This window comes from Culicoides brevitarsis, chromosome 3 (genome assembly GCF_036172545.1).
Source record: "Culicoides brevitarsis isolate CSIRO-B50_1 chromosome 3, AGI_CSIRO_Cbre_v1, whole genome shotgun sequence".
Taxonomy (NCBI): domain Eukaryota; kingdom Metazoa; phylum Arthropoda; class Insecta; order Diptera; family Ceratopogonidae; genus Culicoides; species Culicoides brevitarsis.
Genome location: NC_087087.1, coordinates 14,342,005 through 14,356,960, shown reverse-complemented (window position 1 = coordinate 14,356,960; position 14,956 = coordinate 14,342,005). Strand labels below are relative to the sequence as shown.

General features: G+C 32.1%; 2 protein-coding genes across 2 annotated transcripts; one reads left to right on the top strand and one right to left on the bottom strand.

Moving 5' to 3' along the window:
* Nucleotides 1–3,569: 3,569 nt before the first annotated feature.
* LOC134834241 (protein dalmatian) lies at nt 3,570–8,618 on the bottom strand. Its single transcript, XM_063848828.1, has 4 exons — nt 8,493–8,618; nt 7,936–8,419; nt 5,346–7,879; nt 3,570–3,995 (listed from the first exon to the last, which is right to left on the bottom strand). Exons 2-4 carry the CDS (start codon nt 8,402–8,404, stop codon nt 3,750–3,752), a joined length of 3,249 nt encoding a protein of 1,082 aa, XP_063704898.1. The 5' UTR covers nt 8,405–8,419; nt 8,493–8,618; the 3' UTR covers nt 3,570–3,749.
* A 2,085-nt stretch (nt 8,619–10,703) lies between these two features.
* On the top strand, nt 10,704–14,383 carry LOC134833529 (peptidylprolyl isomerase domain and WD repeat-containing protein 1). Its single transcript, XM_063847867.1, has 5 exons — nt 10,704–10,867; nt 10,922–12,056; nt 12,123–12,241; nt 13,637–13,977; nt 14,034–14,383. Exons 1-5 carry the CDS (start codon nt 10,753–10,755, stop codon nt 14,175–14,177), a joined length of 1,854 nt encoding a protein of 617 aa, XP_063703937.1. The 5' UTR covers nt 10,704–10,752; the 3' UTR covers nt 14,178–14,383.
* Nucleotides 14,384–14,956: the final 573 nt, after the last annotated feature.

The following is a 14,956-nucleotide window of genomic DNA, read 5'->3' as shown; positions in this document are numbered from 1 at the left end:
GTCGTCATCATCATCACACGTCTGAATAAAAAAGGCTTAGTGCACCAGAAATTATTCACAGCGAAAAAAACTGCAAGCAAGGCACTTTTGCACGGCGGCGATTCTCCCAGACAAACGTTCAAGGATAACACACCTTTTTGTCAAACACACACACACACGAGAGCAGCGCATATTCATGAAAATCATAACCATTATTTACGATTTTTAATATTGAAATTAATGGCTCGTAAAAATTGAAGTACTTTATCCTTTTTATGAGCGAAAACTCGTGCGAAACTCGACAAGTAGATAAATAATACCCCTAACCAAGTGGGTGTAAATGCAATTTCTTTGTCTTTTCTTCCGCATTTTTCCTCGTCGTGTCATTCGCCATATACAAGATTACCGTACACGAATTATTATTATCTTGGGAAAATTGTCAATTTATGTCTTGTGAGTGAGACAAAATCGACACGATGAAGTGTAACGAGAAATCAAAGAAAATGTCAGTGAATTCAAAGGTTAATTGAATTAGTCATCAAACTGCCAACAAAAATAACACACAAAATTCAGGGAATTTTTTCAATTATGACTAACACATTGCCGAGTTGTTTGCTTGCGGCGTTGTCCGTTCAGGTCGTAAAATAAACACGGCAAACTGAATTGAAATGTAACGGAAATCATGTTTGTTTTCGTTTGCTTTGAGTTGTTTTTAGGGAAATTGACATGTTTTTGGTATGGGAGGGGGAAGCGAAAAGATTTCGACGTTCGATTATTGTTTGGTTTTCCGAGAATTGCTTTATTGTTTAAGCACGTGCGAGTGCAAATTAAAACGGAAGGTGACGAGGTAGTTGAACGACGTGCCGCAGAAATGCTCACGAAAATCGTGAAATATGCGATTTTGGCTAAAATTTTATGAATGAAATTTTAAAATTTGCATTGGGGCTAAATTTTGGATTGTGATTGGGGTAATATTTTATAATGTGTTTTGTAATAATTTTTGACTTTAAGACTTAAATTTGTGATTTTGGGTTGAAACTTTGAAAGATTTGTTATTGAAATTTTTACAATGTGCATTGAAGCAAAATTTTTAGAATGTGCATTGGGTTTATGAATTTAGCATTTTATTTATTTTAAATGAATAAAAACTTAACAGAAGAATTCAAGTTTATCATTTTCAACAATTTTTTAACTTAAACTTTAATTTAGTTTTTATTCATTTAATATAAATAAAGTTCTAATTTCTTCATCCCAATGCAAATTCTAAAAATTTTGCCCCAATGCACATTGAAAAAATTTCCATCCAAAAATTTTAGCCAAAATCGCGTATTTAAGTTTAAAAGTCACAAAAAAATTTAAACTAAAAAATATCATTAGGTTTATTTTGATGATTTGCCAAACCTGAGAGGCCAAAACTTTAAATAAAGTTACTTACCTAAAATTTTTGATCTTCCATGTTTATTTTTTCCTTTTCTGGCATGTATTGTGATCCTCATGTAAACACAGGGCTGTGTATAAAAAGTTTAAATACCCTCTGGGACATTTTAAAAAAAGGCGGGAAAATTCTATAAATTCAAAAAAGTGACCGTTAAAATTTTTAAACTATAAAAAACTTACCTGTTCCATTTACGTCAGTTAATCAAGTCAAGTTCCACTCACCGGATGACAGGAAAAACATTTTAATAACCATAAATAAAACTCTAAATCCCGGGTTAAAATAATATCATAAAACAGACAATTATCTAATGTTTATTCATCACGCATATTCATTTAATTTCCCATCTCCGTTTACTTTTACATTTTAAGCGGGAAAACGAGCGACAGACAGAACGTTGCCTTTTGTCTCGATACACTCTTTGACAAAGGCAACACTCAAGTGAGACAAAAAGCCTGCATAATATATGCAAATAAATACTCGGATAAATAAAACTAAGGTAAAAGGATGATAAGTTTTATAGGTCTAATGTTGATTATTATTTGCATACCTACGCACGATGACACGACAACACAATACTTTTCAAAAGTTGAAATACTTTTAGGAGAAATTATTTGCATCCAACGTTTCCAAGGAATTTTGTCAATTCAACAATATTTCAATTATATCTCTCGTCGTACCCGAAACGGAGTCTACTTAGTCGCAGCAAATATGTGTGTTATTTGGCATGTGAGTCAAGACATACAAAAGCTTACGACTTTTTCAACATCGGAGTGTCATAAATTTTCATGCAAGTTAACAATGGGAAAATTTTGCATATATGTCTGTCTGTTTGTCATACACTCGAGTATTTTTGAAATATTTTAAGGAGATGTGAAAGGGATGTGGTTTGAGTGTGATTTGTAATCTTAAAATCATCTGAATATGGAAAATTTTTTAACATGTCAATTTAAAAAACGAACGTTGAGTTCAAGAAAAAATTGAAGATTTTTTAAGCTTAATTTTTAACAGAGCTACAAAACATAAAATTATAACTTAAGCTTAAGTAAAAATAACTTACGTTTAACTTTAAATGAATTTAATTAAAATTATTTGACTTTAATTGGAAAATTTTCAACAAAAATTATATATTTTTCTCAAAATTTGTTTGAAAATCTAAAAATGTTTGAATTATTTCAACTTTTTATAAATTTCAAGCTAAAAATATATGAAGTAAAAGTTTTTGACTTAAACTTTAGTTCAAAATTAAGTCACATAAACTAAAGCTTGAGTCATAAATTTGGGACCATATTTCATATTTTGAGGTTATGTTAAAAAATTATTCAAAATTAACCTCTAAATTATAGATTTTACTAAAAATTGAAAGTTTTTAAGTTTTGTATTACATATTTTTGAAATTTTATGATTAGAAAAACTCAATTTTAAGAAAATCTTATTTAAAATTCGATAAAAAAAAACAAATTTGAGGTTATTCTGACAAATTTGTACTTTTGAAGGCATAATTTTTTTTTAAATATGAAAATATTAAATTTTTTAAAATATTTAAATTTTTAACTTAACTTTACCTTTTGTTCTTAATTTGGTTACTTTTGATGAAAAAAATGGATTCAATCCGTTTTCGCGCCATAATTACCTTCAAGACTTATTTTCGTGCCAAAATAAATTTTAAGATAAATTTTCGCGCCAAAATAAACTTTCGCGCCAAAATCAACTCCATTTCTTTTTTTCGCGCCATATTTACCTTCATTTCTAATTTTCGCGCTAAAATTACCTTCAATGACCAATTTCGCGTCAAAAATAAACTCAAAACGAATTTTCGCGCCAAAATTACCTTCAAAATCCATTTTCGCGCCAAAATTAACTTCAAAACAAATTTTCGCGCCAAAACAAGTGTCAATGCCCTTTTTCACCCCAACCCTGCATGAAACTGCACTAAATTCAAATAAAATTTGAAATATTTTATGCAAAAGCCAAGTTTTATGAAATTTAGTCGACACTTATATGACACTCATTCCATTTACTTTCCCATCGTCTGTCTCTTCACTTTATAAGAAAATGTTGCTGTTAAATACATGAATCACAAATAAGCATTCTTATTACAGTAATAGTGTGTTCGCATGCACGTGAATTGAATAAATCATAACTTTTTTCCATACATATATTTTTTTTTGTGGTTCACAAAATTTAAATCATCTTTAGAAAAAAAATAAAGCAAGTTTCATATAAGTTTTCATATAAAATTTAAATTAAATGTAAAAAATATTCGAGATACTCCTTCAAGGATTCACAACACGATAGAAAAAAAAACTTAAAAAATAAACATTCATCTTTTTTTTTACTCAATTGGTTCCACAACCAATTCGTATTTTTCAACTTCGTCACACATGCTGTTGAATTCGCTAACAAACTGCTGAAATTCTTGCGTTTTCTCGACATCGGGCTTTTCGCGTTTTCGTCGCTTGTGTTTGTGCTTGTCAGAGTCATCATCCTCGTCATCTAATTCACTTTCGTCCGATGTTTCGTAGTCGGAGTAATGTTTGCGCCTACGCTTTTGTCTGCCAGCGTAACTGCGACGTGTAGCCTGAAAAAACGGATTTTTTATTAAAAAATTTTGAGAAATTGAAAAATTAAAGTGATTTATTTTAAAATTTCTCCTAAATAATTTTTTTTGTTAAGTTTTTAAAATAAAATTATTCGATCTCGAAATGAAATTTTTAGATCTCGAAAAAAAATTTGTTAGATTTCAAAAATATTTTTTTTTAGTTCAGAATGCGCTTTAAGATCTTGTAATGAGGTATTTAGCTTTTTAAATATTTTGTTCAGTTCTTGAAAAAAAATTTAGATCTCGAATCAACCTTTTCGATCTCGAAAAATTTTTTAGATCTCTTTTTTTATCTCGAAATGAGATTTTTGATCTTGAAATGAATATTTTATAGTAAAAAATTATTTTTATTAAGTAGAAATAAATATTTTAGATCTCGAAATGAGCTTTTCGATCTCGATATGAGATTTTGCTAGATCTCGAAATCAACCTTATAGCTCTTTCAAATATTTGTTAATTACTTAAAACAAAATTTTTAGCTTTTGAAATCAATATTTATTTCTCGAAAGGGTTTCTAAGAACTCAAAAAAAGTTTTTTAGATCTCGAATCAACTTTTTCGATCTCGAAATGGACTTTTTTATTTTAATACGAGCTCTTAGAATCTGAAATGATTTTTTTAGATTTACTTTTATCTCAAATTCAATTTTTTAGACCTCGAAGTAACGATATTCGATCTCGACACGAACTTTCAGCTCTTGAAATATGATTTTTTAGATCTCGAAATGAACATTTAAAACTCAAATAAAACTTTTTAGTCGTTGAAATCTATGTTGAGGTCTCAAAAAAATTGTTAAGATCTCGAAAAAAAATTTGTCGATCTCGAAACATATTTTTTTTTTATTTTAAAATGAGCTTTTAGGTTCTGAAATTATTTTTTTAACGACTAAAAACGATTTGATCTTATATTAACGATCAGCTGATCAGATAAGATCAACTGAAAATTTCAGAACCATACTTGCTTAGATCGTTTCAAAATTCATCAGTTTTTATTTGTCGATCTGATCTGACGTGATCTGATCTAAACTGATCGATAAAATCTTAGTTCTGATCAGTAAGATCAGGAAACTTTTTGAATATTTCGATTCAATTAAACTTTCCTGATCTTTTATTGATCTTAAGATCTTAACGATTAAAATTCTGGAAAGGTTACATTTTTCAGCTTTTCATCTCGAAATTTACTTTTAAGATGACAAAATAAATATTTTAAATCTCGAAATGAAATTTTCTAGATCTCGAAATAACTTTTTCGATCTCGAAATGAACTTTTTAAATGCCAAAACTCAAACAAAAATTGATTTCTGAAAAATTTGAAAAAAAAAATTACTCACCACTGGTACTTGTTTCACCCTCAACGGCTCCGGATCATCAAAAAGCTTGATGTTAATTGCATCATTTTCCGTTTCAGTTTTTTCTTCCTCCATTTTCTTCGACGCTTCTTCAACTTCACTATCTGAACTACTATCAACTACCCTCACAGCTGCCTTGGGCGACTCCTCTTTTCGCTGTTTCGGCGTTTTCGCTTCTAACATCGTCTTTAACGTATTTGTCTGTTTCATCGGCGACTTGAACAACACCGGCATATCGACATCCTGACTCACAGATTTCTCCAACGGAAAAACTTCCTTCAATTTTTTCAATTTTTCTTTCAGATCTTTGTCCGAAACTGCTGGAATGACTTCCAAATCTTCGTCTGGCGGCGTCGAAACATCAAAACCGAAACATTCGCTCACATTGCTGTTCGCCGAGCAACAACTATCGTTCGAATCTTCGTCAATATCAGGCATTTCGGGACGAATTAATCGATTTCCCTGTAATTGATACTGTGGTCCCGTAACAGGAACATCCGAAATTATCTGAATTTGCGTTTTTCGTTTCTGTTCGGGAGGTTTTTCGAGTTGTCTCGGTGTCAAAGAGTGTCGAACGAGCGGCGATTGTGTCACGGGTTTGTGTTTTTCGGGCATTGCAGCTGGATAGAGGTCAGTAACGTCGATTGCTCCCAAGGGAACTCGCTTTGCTGGATGACTTTTCGTCGCTGGAGTTCGTTTTTCGGGCGGCGCGACATTTTCTGCGTTGGAATTGTTCAGGGAATCGTTTGTGGCGCCATCTTCCGGTACAAAGGGGATCGTATCACGAACAATGACGTCACTGGAATACGTTGGAAGCATGTCTTTCGATAGGGAAAAGTATTTAGTACGGGGAATTCGAGCTTCGTCATTTACCCGCCATGGACTTTGTGGGCTATTGATCGATTTATTGACACTTGACTCGACGATGGAGCGACTTAGGCGTTGATTTGGCGTCGAATGGTTACTGGAACGGATCGCATTGCTTCCGCTGGGGGTCCAACCGCCTGTACTTGTCCCGGGAACGGGATTTCGAATGATTCGCGGACTTGGAGAGGCCATCGATGGAGGCAGTAACATGCTACTTCGCTTCGGATTGATGTTCGGACTGCGGTTTAGCATCGGAGACGACATCGGCAAAGGTAACATTGAACTATCGCGACTAATTGGGGAGATGCCGATCGTTTTATCTCGCACCGTGACGTGACTTGCGGGCGTTTTCTTGGCTGAAGGAACATTTTCTGACACAGAAACGTCAGGAAGAGCAAAAGAAACGGTCTTTTCGTGAGGCGTTGCGTGAATTTCCGGTCTGAGATTCGTCCTTGAAGGAGTTTTCTCGGAAATTTTCTGTCTTATTCGGTCCATGACACTTTCTACTTTTGTTTTTTGTTCACTTGGAGCTTCTTTTTCATCTTCCTTTGCAATTTTCTTCGTAATTTTACCCCTTTTTGGTCCAGGTTTCCTGCGTTTCTTTAATTTTTTGATCAAATCTTTGATGTAAGAGTCATTTTCTTCGGGCGCCTCGATAGATTCCTGCGACGGATGGAAATTGTAAATGTCGTCGTCGCCAAAACCAGATCCTTCGCGTATTTCTCGCTCTTTTTCCAGTTCCAGACGGTATTTTGGAACAGCTTCTGTGACTTTTGGCACGGGTTTTGGCTCGCTGTACAAACGAACGACGCGTTTTCCGACTTTGCGAGTTCTTTTCACGGGATTTAGGGGAGCTGGCATACTTTCCGTGTCATTATTTGCTGGTTTAGTGACTTGTGGTTTCGGTTTTCGACCTCTTTTAGTGGGTGACGGGATGTTTTCTGATGGGATTTCAGGTAGTTGTTCGGGAAGCGATGAGATTTCTGGTTGATTTTGATCGGCTTCGAGAATTTTTCGTGGTCGACCTCGTTTTTTTGATGATTTTATAGCGGAAGTTGATGATTTTTCATCATTTTTGTTCGAAATTTGCTCATCAATTTTTGAAGTTCTTGGTTTTGTGACATAATTTCGCATGCTTGGGCTGTTTAATGCTTTCAAAGTTGGCTTAACGAGTCTTTTTGTTGTTCTTTCATGCGTTTCTTGAACAGGACTTTTCGGAAGAGATGAGATTTCTGTCTGTTTTTTACCTTTCGACGTTGAATTTTTGTCTTTTGTGCCTATTTTTGCAGGAACAGATCGATTTTTATCACTTTCTGTTGGAGTTTTTGAAGATTTTTCAACTGGAGATGCGATTTTTGGCTCATTTTTGTCTTTAGAAGTCGATTTTTGCTCAGATGGTTTCAATTTTTGAGCATTTGTTGCAGGAACAGATGGATTTGGAGCAGTTTCTGCTCGATTTTCATCGTTTTCATTCGCAAATCTGGGTTTTGCGTGGAATTCTCGTATACTGGGACTGTTTATTGCCTTTAGAGTTGGTCGAATTTGTCTTTTGCTCGTTAAAATTTCCATTGCTGGCTCCATTTCGATCAATTTTCGCCTCCTTCGACGCTTTGGTTTATCATTTTGTCCCGTATTTTCCTTATTTTCAGCTAAAATCAATAAAAATTAGTAAAAATCTTTAAAAATTTCATTAAAACATCCTTACCTGAAACATTTTCGCCGTCAATTTCGGTATCCGTGCAGTCACTATCACTCAAAACGATGGGATCAGCATCTTCTTGAACTGATTGTTGTCCAACTGGAGCAACATCAACCGGAAAAAGCGATCGTCTTACGATGTTCGGCGTACTTGTTGCTTCTGGAATGGCTCTTTGTACGGATAACGGACTCAAAATGGCTTTCGAAAGATTTCTTTCAGTAGTTTTCTTCGCTAAAGATGAAACATTAGCTTTCAGAGGACTCAAAATCCGGTTGGCATCCCTTGAAGTAGTTGTTGTTGTTGGTTTTAAAGGTCGCGAAGAGGAATTTTCCTTGTCACTGACATCATTTGAAGAACTTGATGTATTTGTCTTTTTGCGACTTGACAATTCTTTTGCTTTATTGGGGATATTTTTGCTCCGACTACTCACTCCAAGCAACTTTTTCACGTCAATTTCCTTTTTGCGGGTCTTCATTTTGATCGAGATTCACTAAAATTTTAAAAACAACAAAAATGTTTTCATGTTTTTGATGAAAAATGTGAAAAAGAATTGAGATTTTTACCTAATTCAAGACAAAAATGATAAAATTCATCACTTTTCACACAAATTTTGAGTTTATTTTGTTAAATTCTGACTTTAGAACATTTTATTTGTAATTAATTGATAAGAAAACTTTCATTTATGTATTTCCCGCGAATTACTAACATAATTTGCCTTCATGCTGATTCAAGTTTCAGTCAGATTTGAGACGAATGAAATTGAAGTGTTATACAAAGTACAGGGTGTCTCAACTGTTAAGGGCGAAATTTTAAAACAATTTCCGGACTTTTTCTACAAATTTCAGAATTTGAAAATTTTTTGGATCAGTTTTTGATTTTTTTTTTATCAACTTAATAATTTTTCTTTCTTTTTTAATTTTGTATTATTCTTTCTACGCAATCATTTTGAGTTTTCTTGTAAAGAACTTTTTTTAGAATTCCTGCATTAAGTTATTTTACTTTTAGTCCATGATTTTGAACATTTTCGATTCTAAATTTTTTGTCGAAGATGCTTTAGAAGATGAACAGATCACTATATTTTCATTTATGAAACTTTTTCCCGTCGATCGTTGTTTAAACTAAAATACTTAAACTAATTACGAACTCAATGCTTGTAGGAATTGACTGCAATATGTAACTCCTTACGATCCTTGAGACGATTGAATTTCTCCATCGCCTTGACATTGGCAAGAGTTAAGCACTCATCGTCAGGATTGTGTGCGGCGTTCAATTTGTCACAATTGTGTGCTGTCGACAGTACTCTTGCATTCGTTTTGATGTATACTCGACTTAAATTTTGACATAACTGGTATAATTGATCTTGTGGATTAATTGGATATGTTCAATGTTCATACATAACTTAACCGCAACACGCCAAGTTTCGAATTAAATTGTGCAGTTGCCATCTCCATTTTATTAAGTAGGTGACGGTAAGATGCGTTTGGTCGTCCAAACAGGTCACAAAAAATTTTTATCCGTCAATCGCAGCTTTTTCAATTGGACCGCAGACATCCGAATGGATTCTCTCGAGTGGGCGAGTAGTTTTTGGGCGACTTCCCAAAAATAAAGCGAGTTTATTATGTACTGCTAAGATGATGCAAATCTTTTAACATGTTATTTATTATTTTCCATTTTTACTTTTTTTTCAATTAAGTCTTCAAATATATGAATGTCTGTTCATAATGAAGGCATAATTTATTTTTATTTTCGTCTGCGTATTGTCAGGTCCTTATACCCGAGAACAATTATCAACTCATTAAAGACACATTGTAGAACGGTAAGATATTCACATAAAATACGACATCATCGGCAAATTAAATGAATAATTTTATATTAAAATTTTTCGTTGAATATGTTCATAACTTAACTGAAATTTAACCGGTTTTAAAGCAATTTTTGTGCAATTTGATTCAAAAAAAAAATAAATAAGGGTGTTCCAAGACCGTTTTCTCTTTCGCGTTTCCTCCCCCATCATTTTTATCAAAAATTACCATGAGGGATATAGAAATTTTATATAGATTTTGAAATACTTTTTCATACTAAATGACTTAAGAAATCAAGTTTTGCTAGCTTTTTTAGCGATATTTTAGCTGTTTTTCAACAAATTTGACATTTTACACTATTTAAGAGGTTATTAATGAACATTTCGATTAAGAAATCAAGAATTAATTTTTTACAAAAAATAACGATCAAAAATTTGAAAATTAGTTTTTTAGAAAAATTTTTTTAAAATAATTTTTGGAAAGGAAAAATTAAGTCAAAACGCTAATTTTATAACAAAATCATAGAAAATAACTCAAAATTGAACAATTTTATTACTTTTTCATACTAAGTAGTACTAAAAACGAAAATCTATATAAAATTTCTATATCCCCCATCCCCCATGGATTTCATTTCAGAAATGAAACGCGAAACAGAAAACGGTTTTGGAACACCCTAAATAAAAAAAAAATAAAAAAAATATCTAAAAATATTTAAATAAAATAAAATAATAAAAAAAATTCTTTTAAAAATTATAGATTTAGGTTACTTTTACGCTGATCAAATAAATGTGTAAAATGATCTTAAAAACCTCAAAAAATTAAAAACTTTCAAAAAGGCCCAAAATAGGTATTATTGGGACACCCTAATTTGTGTATAACAATATCACTTTCAACCAACTCAAAATTTGAGTAAAGTAACTTGGATTTCCATGTGAAATTCAGTCACTAACCTCACAAAAACACAAAACGTAAACAAAAACAAACGTTTCTCGGCTCCAAAAAATCCAAATTTACCTTAAAAATGTCTGACGAAGAGTCAAATCCCGCCAAACGCCCTGCTTCCGAGGACGAAAACGACAGCGACGAAGCAATTGGTCCTTCAATAACTGATGCTGCTCCTGCTAAAAAACAAAAAGGTAAACTTTTAAATTTTTCCCGGCATTTTTTTTTTTAATTTCTCATAATTTCAGTTCTCGAATACGAGAGTCTTTACCTTTCCAACCTCCCGAACACGGATTGCTACGAAAAAAGTTACATGCATCGCGACATCGTCTCCAACATTGTCGTGACAAAGACAGATTTTCTCATTACCGGCTCCGTTGACGGTCACGTCAAGTTCTGGAAAAAGCAGGAAGAGGGAATTGAGTTTGTGAAGCATTTCAGAAGTCATTTGGGAGGTGTCGTCTCGCTTTCTGCCAACTCCAATGGGACTTATTTGTGTTCCGCCAGCAACGATAAGAGCTTAAAAATTTTCGATGTCATCAATTTCGACATGATCAACATGATAAAATTGGATTTTGTGCCACTTACGACAGAATGGGTCCATTCTCCGGGCGACGCGATATCAACGTTGGCAGTTTCGGACCAAGATTCGAACCGAATTTGTATTTTTGATGCCCAAGGTACGAATGTGCCGCTTCATGTGCTTGACAAATTCCACAATAAGCCCGTGAATGTCATGCGGTACAATTTGGCGTTCGAAACTGTCGTTTCTGTGGACAAAGCAGGCATTCTCGAGTATTGGCAGAGTCCCAAACACGAATATCGCTTTCCAAAAAGTGTTTCTTTTGACTCGAAATTGGATACGAGTCTCTTTGAATTTGCAAAAAATAAAACGATTGTCACGGGATTGGATTTTTCGCCCGACGGGAAGCGTTTTGCGACAATTTCAACCGATCGCAAAGTCAGAGTTTTCTCTTTTGTGACGGGAAAACTCCTCCGTGTTTATGACGAAAGTCTCGCTCGTTACTCGGAACAACAACAAACAGCTCAGGCACTGCCCAACATGGAATTTGGACGTCGCATGGCCAACGAACGCGATTTGGAAAAGTCAAATTCGCTCCTGATGAGTAACATTGTCTTCGATATCAGCGGGCACTTTATCCTTTACCCCACGATGTTGGGCGTGAAAGTTGTGAATGTCGAAACGAATCGTTGCACGAAGATTTTGGGCAAAGGAGACAACATTAGACCACTTCATATCACGTTGTTCCAAGGCAGGATCAAAAAATCGAAGGCTGCGTTGACACTGGAGCACGAGGCGTCGGATAATCCGGGAATTAATGCGGGTGTGAGTGATCCAACGTTGTTTACTACGGCTTATAAGTGAGTTTTTTGTGATTTTTTCTTATAAAATTTTAATAAATTTAATTTTTTTCGATAATTTTTTAGGAAACAAAGGTTTTACCTGTACAGTAGGCGGCTTCCGTCAGATTTACAAGAAGTTGATCGAGATGTCTTTAATGAAAAGCCGTCGAAGGAAGACGTTATTTCAGCAACTGATGGTCAAGGTAAGTTAAGAAATTGGAAATTTTGGATTTTTCAAAAAAAAAACTTTAACTTTTTTTACGCTCACCTTACAAGGCGATGGTAAATTTTCTAATTTTTTTGTTGAATATTTAAATGAAAAAAAAAATCAAATCGAATAATTTTACTCAAAATTTAAAAAAAAAAGTAAAATCAAAAATTTTTTTTTGCTTTGTTATATGAATTTTTTTACCGCATTTCGAAGAAAAAATGCGGTATTAAATTAGACTTGTCGTCTGTGTGTGTGTGTGTCAGTAACGCTGTGCCCAAAAAAATTTTTTTTTATTACTCAAGAATCAAGGAGATTTTGATGGAAATAATCTTTAGAATGAATATTTATTCAATTTTAGCTTTGAAATCCATCAAAAGTTTGTTAGATCATGACTTGAAAAATTTCATGACCGTTTTTATTTTTTTTTTTTTTCGAAAAACGGTCAAGGATTTTTTGTACTAAAATTTTTATTTTATTTTCACAAAATTTATAGTTTATTCATAAAAATTATTGCTTCTAATTTTTCATTACTCCATTTTACACTACTTAATTTTGTTTTTTAAAAATAATTAAATTAAATTAAAATTTAAAAAATTTTTGAATCTGACATTAATTTAATTTTTTTTACAAATTTCTAATTTAGACAGGGCATTATTTAAATACACAGAATTTGTTTCATACTTTATAGAGTTTGTTTTTTTTTTTACTTTTTTTCAATATAAAAGTGTTTTAGAAATTGAAAAATTTATTTTTTTATATATTTTTTTATTACCAAAATTTAAGTTTGAAAATTTGAAATTTAGGTTATGCACGGTAGGTGGTTACACTTTTTTTTTATTATTTTTTTTATGAATATTTAAAATTTGATTTTTTTTTAATTTCTTACATTACATTATATTTCAAACCAATTTTTTGGTTTTTTAATTTTTTTTTATTTAAAAAAAAAATAATAAATTTTAAATAGTTTATTTAATAAAATGGTTTTTAAATTTTCTAAAGAAAATTAATTTTCTCTTTTTAAAATATCTTTTATTTCAAATTGAATTAATTTATGTAAATTATTTAATTAACTTATTTCTTTTTAATTTGTTAATTTTATTTAAATTATTTTGTTTTTTAAAGTTGTTCAAAATATTTGATTTATTTAATTTATTTTAAAATTAATTTTTAATATTTTTTTTTAAATTAATTTTTTATAAATATTTTTTTTTTATTTTAATTTATTTTTTTTAATCTTAAATGAATTTTTATTTTTTATTTATTTTTTTAAAAATCTTTTATGATTTTAATTTATTTTTTTTTTAACTCCAAACACTCGATTTGATTTAGAGCGCCTTTATATTAAAATTTCTCTAAATTCTAATAATTTTTAAATTTTTATTTAAAGCAACTCAACGAATTTACGAAAATGCCGTCATCCACACAACCAAGGGTGACATGCACATGAAGCTCTTTGGCAAAGAATGTCCCAAAACTGTCGAAAACTTTTGCGTTCACAGCAAAAACGGGTATTACAACGGTCACATTTTCCATCGTGTCATCAAAGGTTTCATGATACAAACGGGAGATCCCACGGGAACTGGTAGCGGCGGCACAAGTATCTGGGGCGAAGATTTCCAGGACGAATTTTCGCCAAATTTGAAGCATGATCGTCCTTACACAGTCAGTATGGCAAATGCTGGTCCCAATACGAACGGAAGTCAGTTCTTTATAACAACGTTGCCAACTGTAAGAAATTAATTTTTGATTTTTTAAACAAGTTTTAATTTTTTTTTAAATTTCAGCCTTGGTTAGATAATAAGCACACAGTTTTCGGACGAGTTCACAAAGGAATGGAAGTCGTACAAGCCATCAGCACGATGAAAACAAACCCAAAAACGGACAAACCGTATGAAGATATCAAAATTATTTCAATTAATCTGTCGTAAAAGGGAGATTTCGTAACATTTTTACAATAAAAGACACAAAAATCATCATAAAAAGGCCGGCATGACGTATTGTAGGTCAACGAACAACTTTTTTTGTACCGAAACAGCTGTTTGTTTGTTCTGTTTATTTCTCTTCGTTCATGTTTTTTTTATTATTCACAGAATGAACTCCATAACAATAGAATGAATTTAACAGAAGTCACTGATTACATAAGATTTCGGCAATTTCAGACTCAATGACTCATTTTTCTGAAAAAATATGAATTTGGATAATTTTTGAAAAAATTTTCATGGGAAAAGTTCTTTAACGAAATTCATTAATCAAAACTTAACATTCATTAACATGCGAAATTCGCCACAGTTGGAACAATATAGCGATGATCCACGCAATAAGTTGCGAGAAATATAACATAAAGTACAAGGCATGTATTCAGCGATTGGTATAAATAAGTATATAGCACTCCTCCTGCAAACATCATTAACTTTTGTTAAGTCGTTTAGTGATTTTTTTTTTGTAGTTCAAGAAGACGATTTTTAGGTAAGTTTTATCAATTGTTCATGTCAACTAACGATTTTTGAGAATTTTCAAGGTTTTTTGAAGGATTCTAAGAGGTAATGAGGCTTTAAAATGAAAACCATGATAAACTAAGAGGCCCAAAAGAGACTTCAGAAAGCAAAAAAAAAAATCGTTTATCCGAATTCAACTAAAAAAATTTTTTTTCGATGAAAAATGCGACAAACTTGGGTCAATTCAACGAATTTTGTTTAAAACAAATATT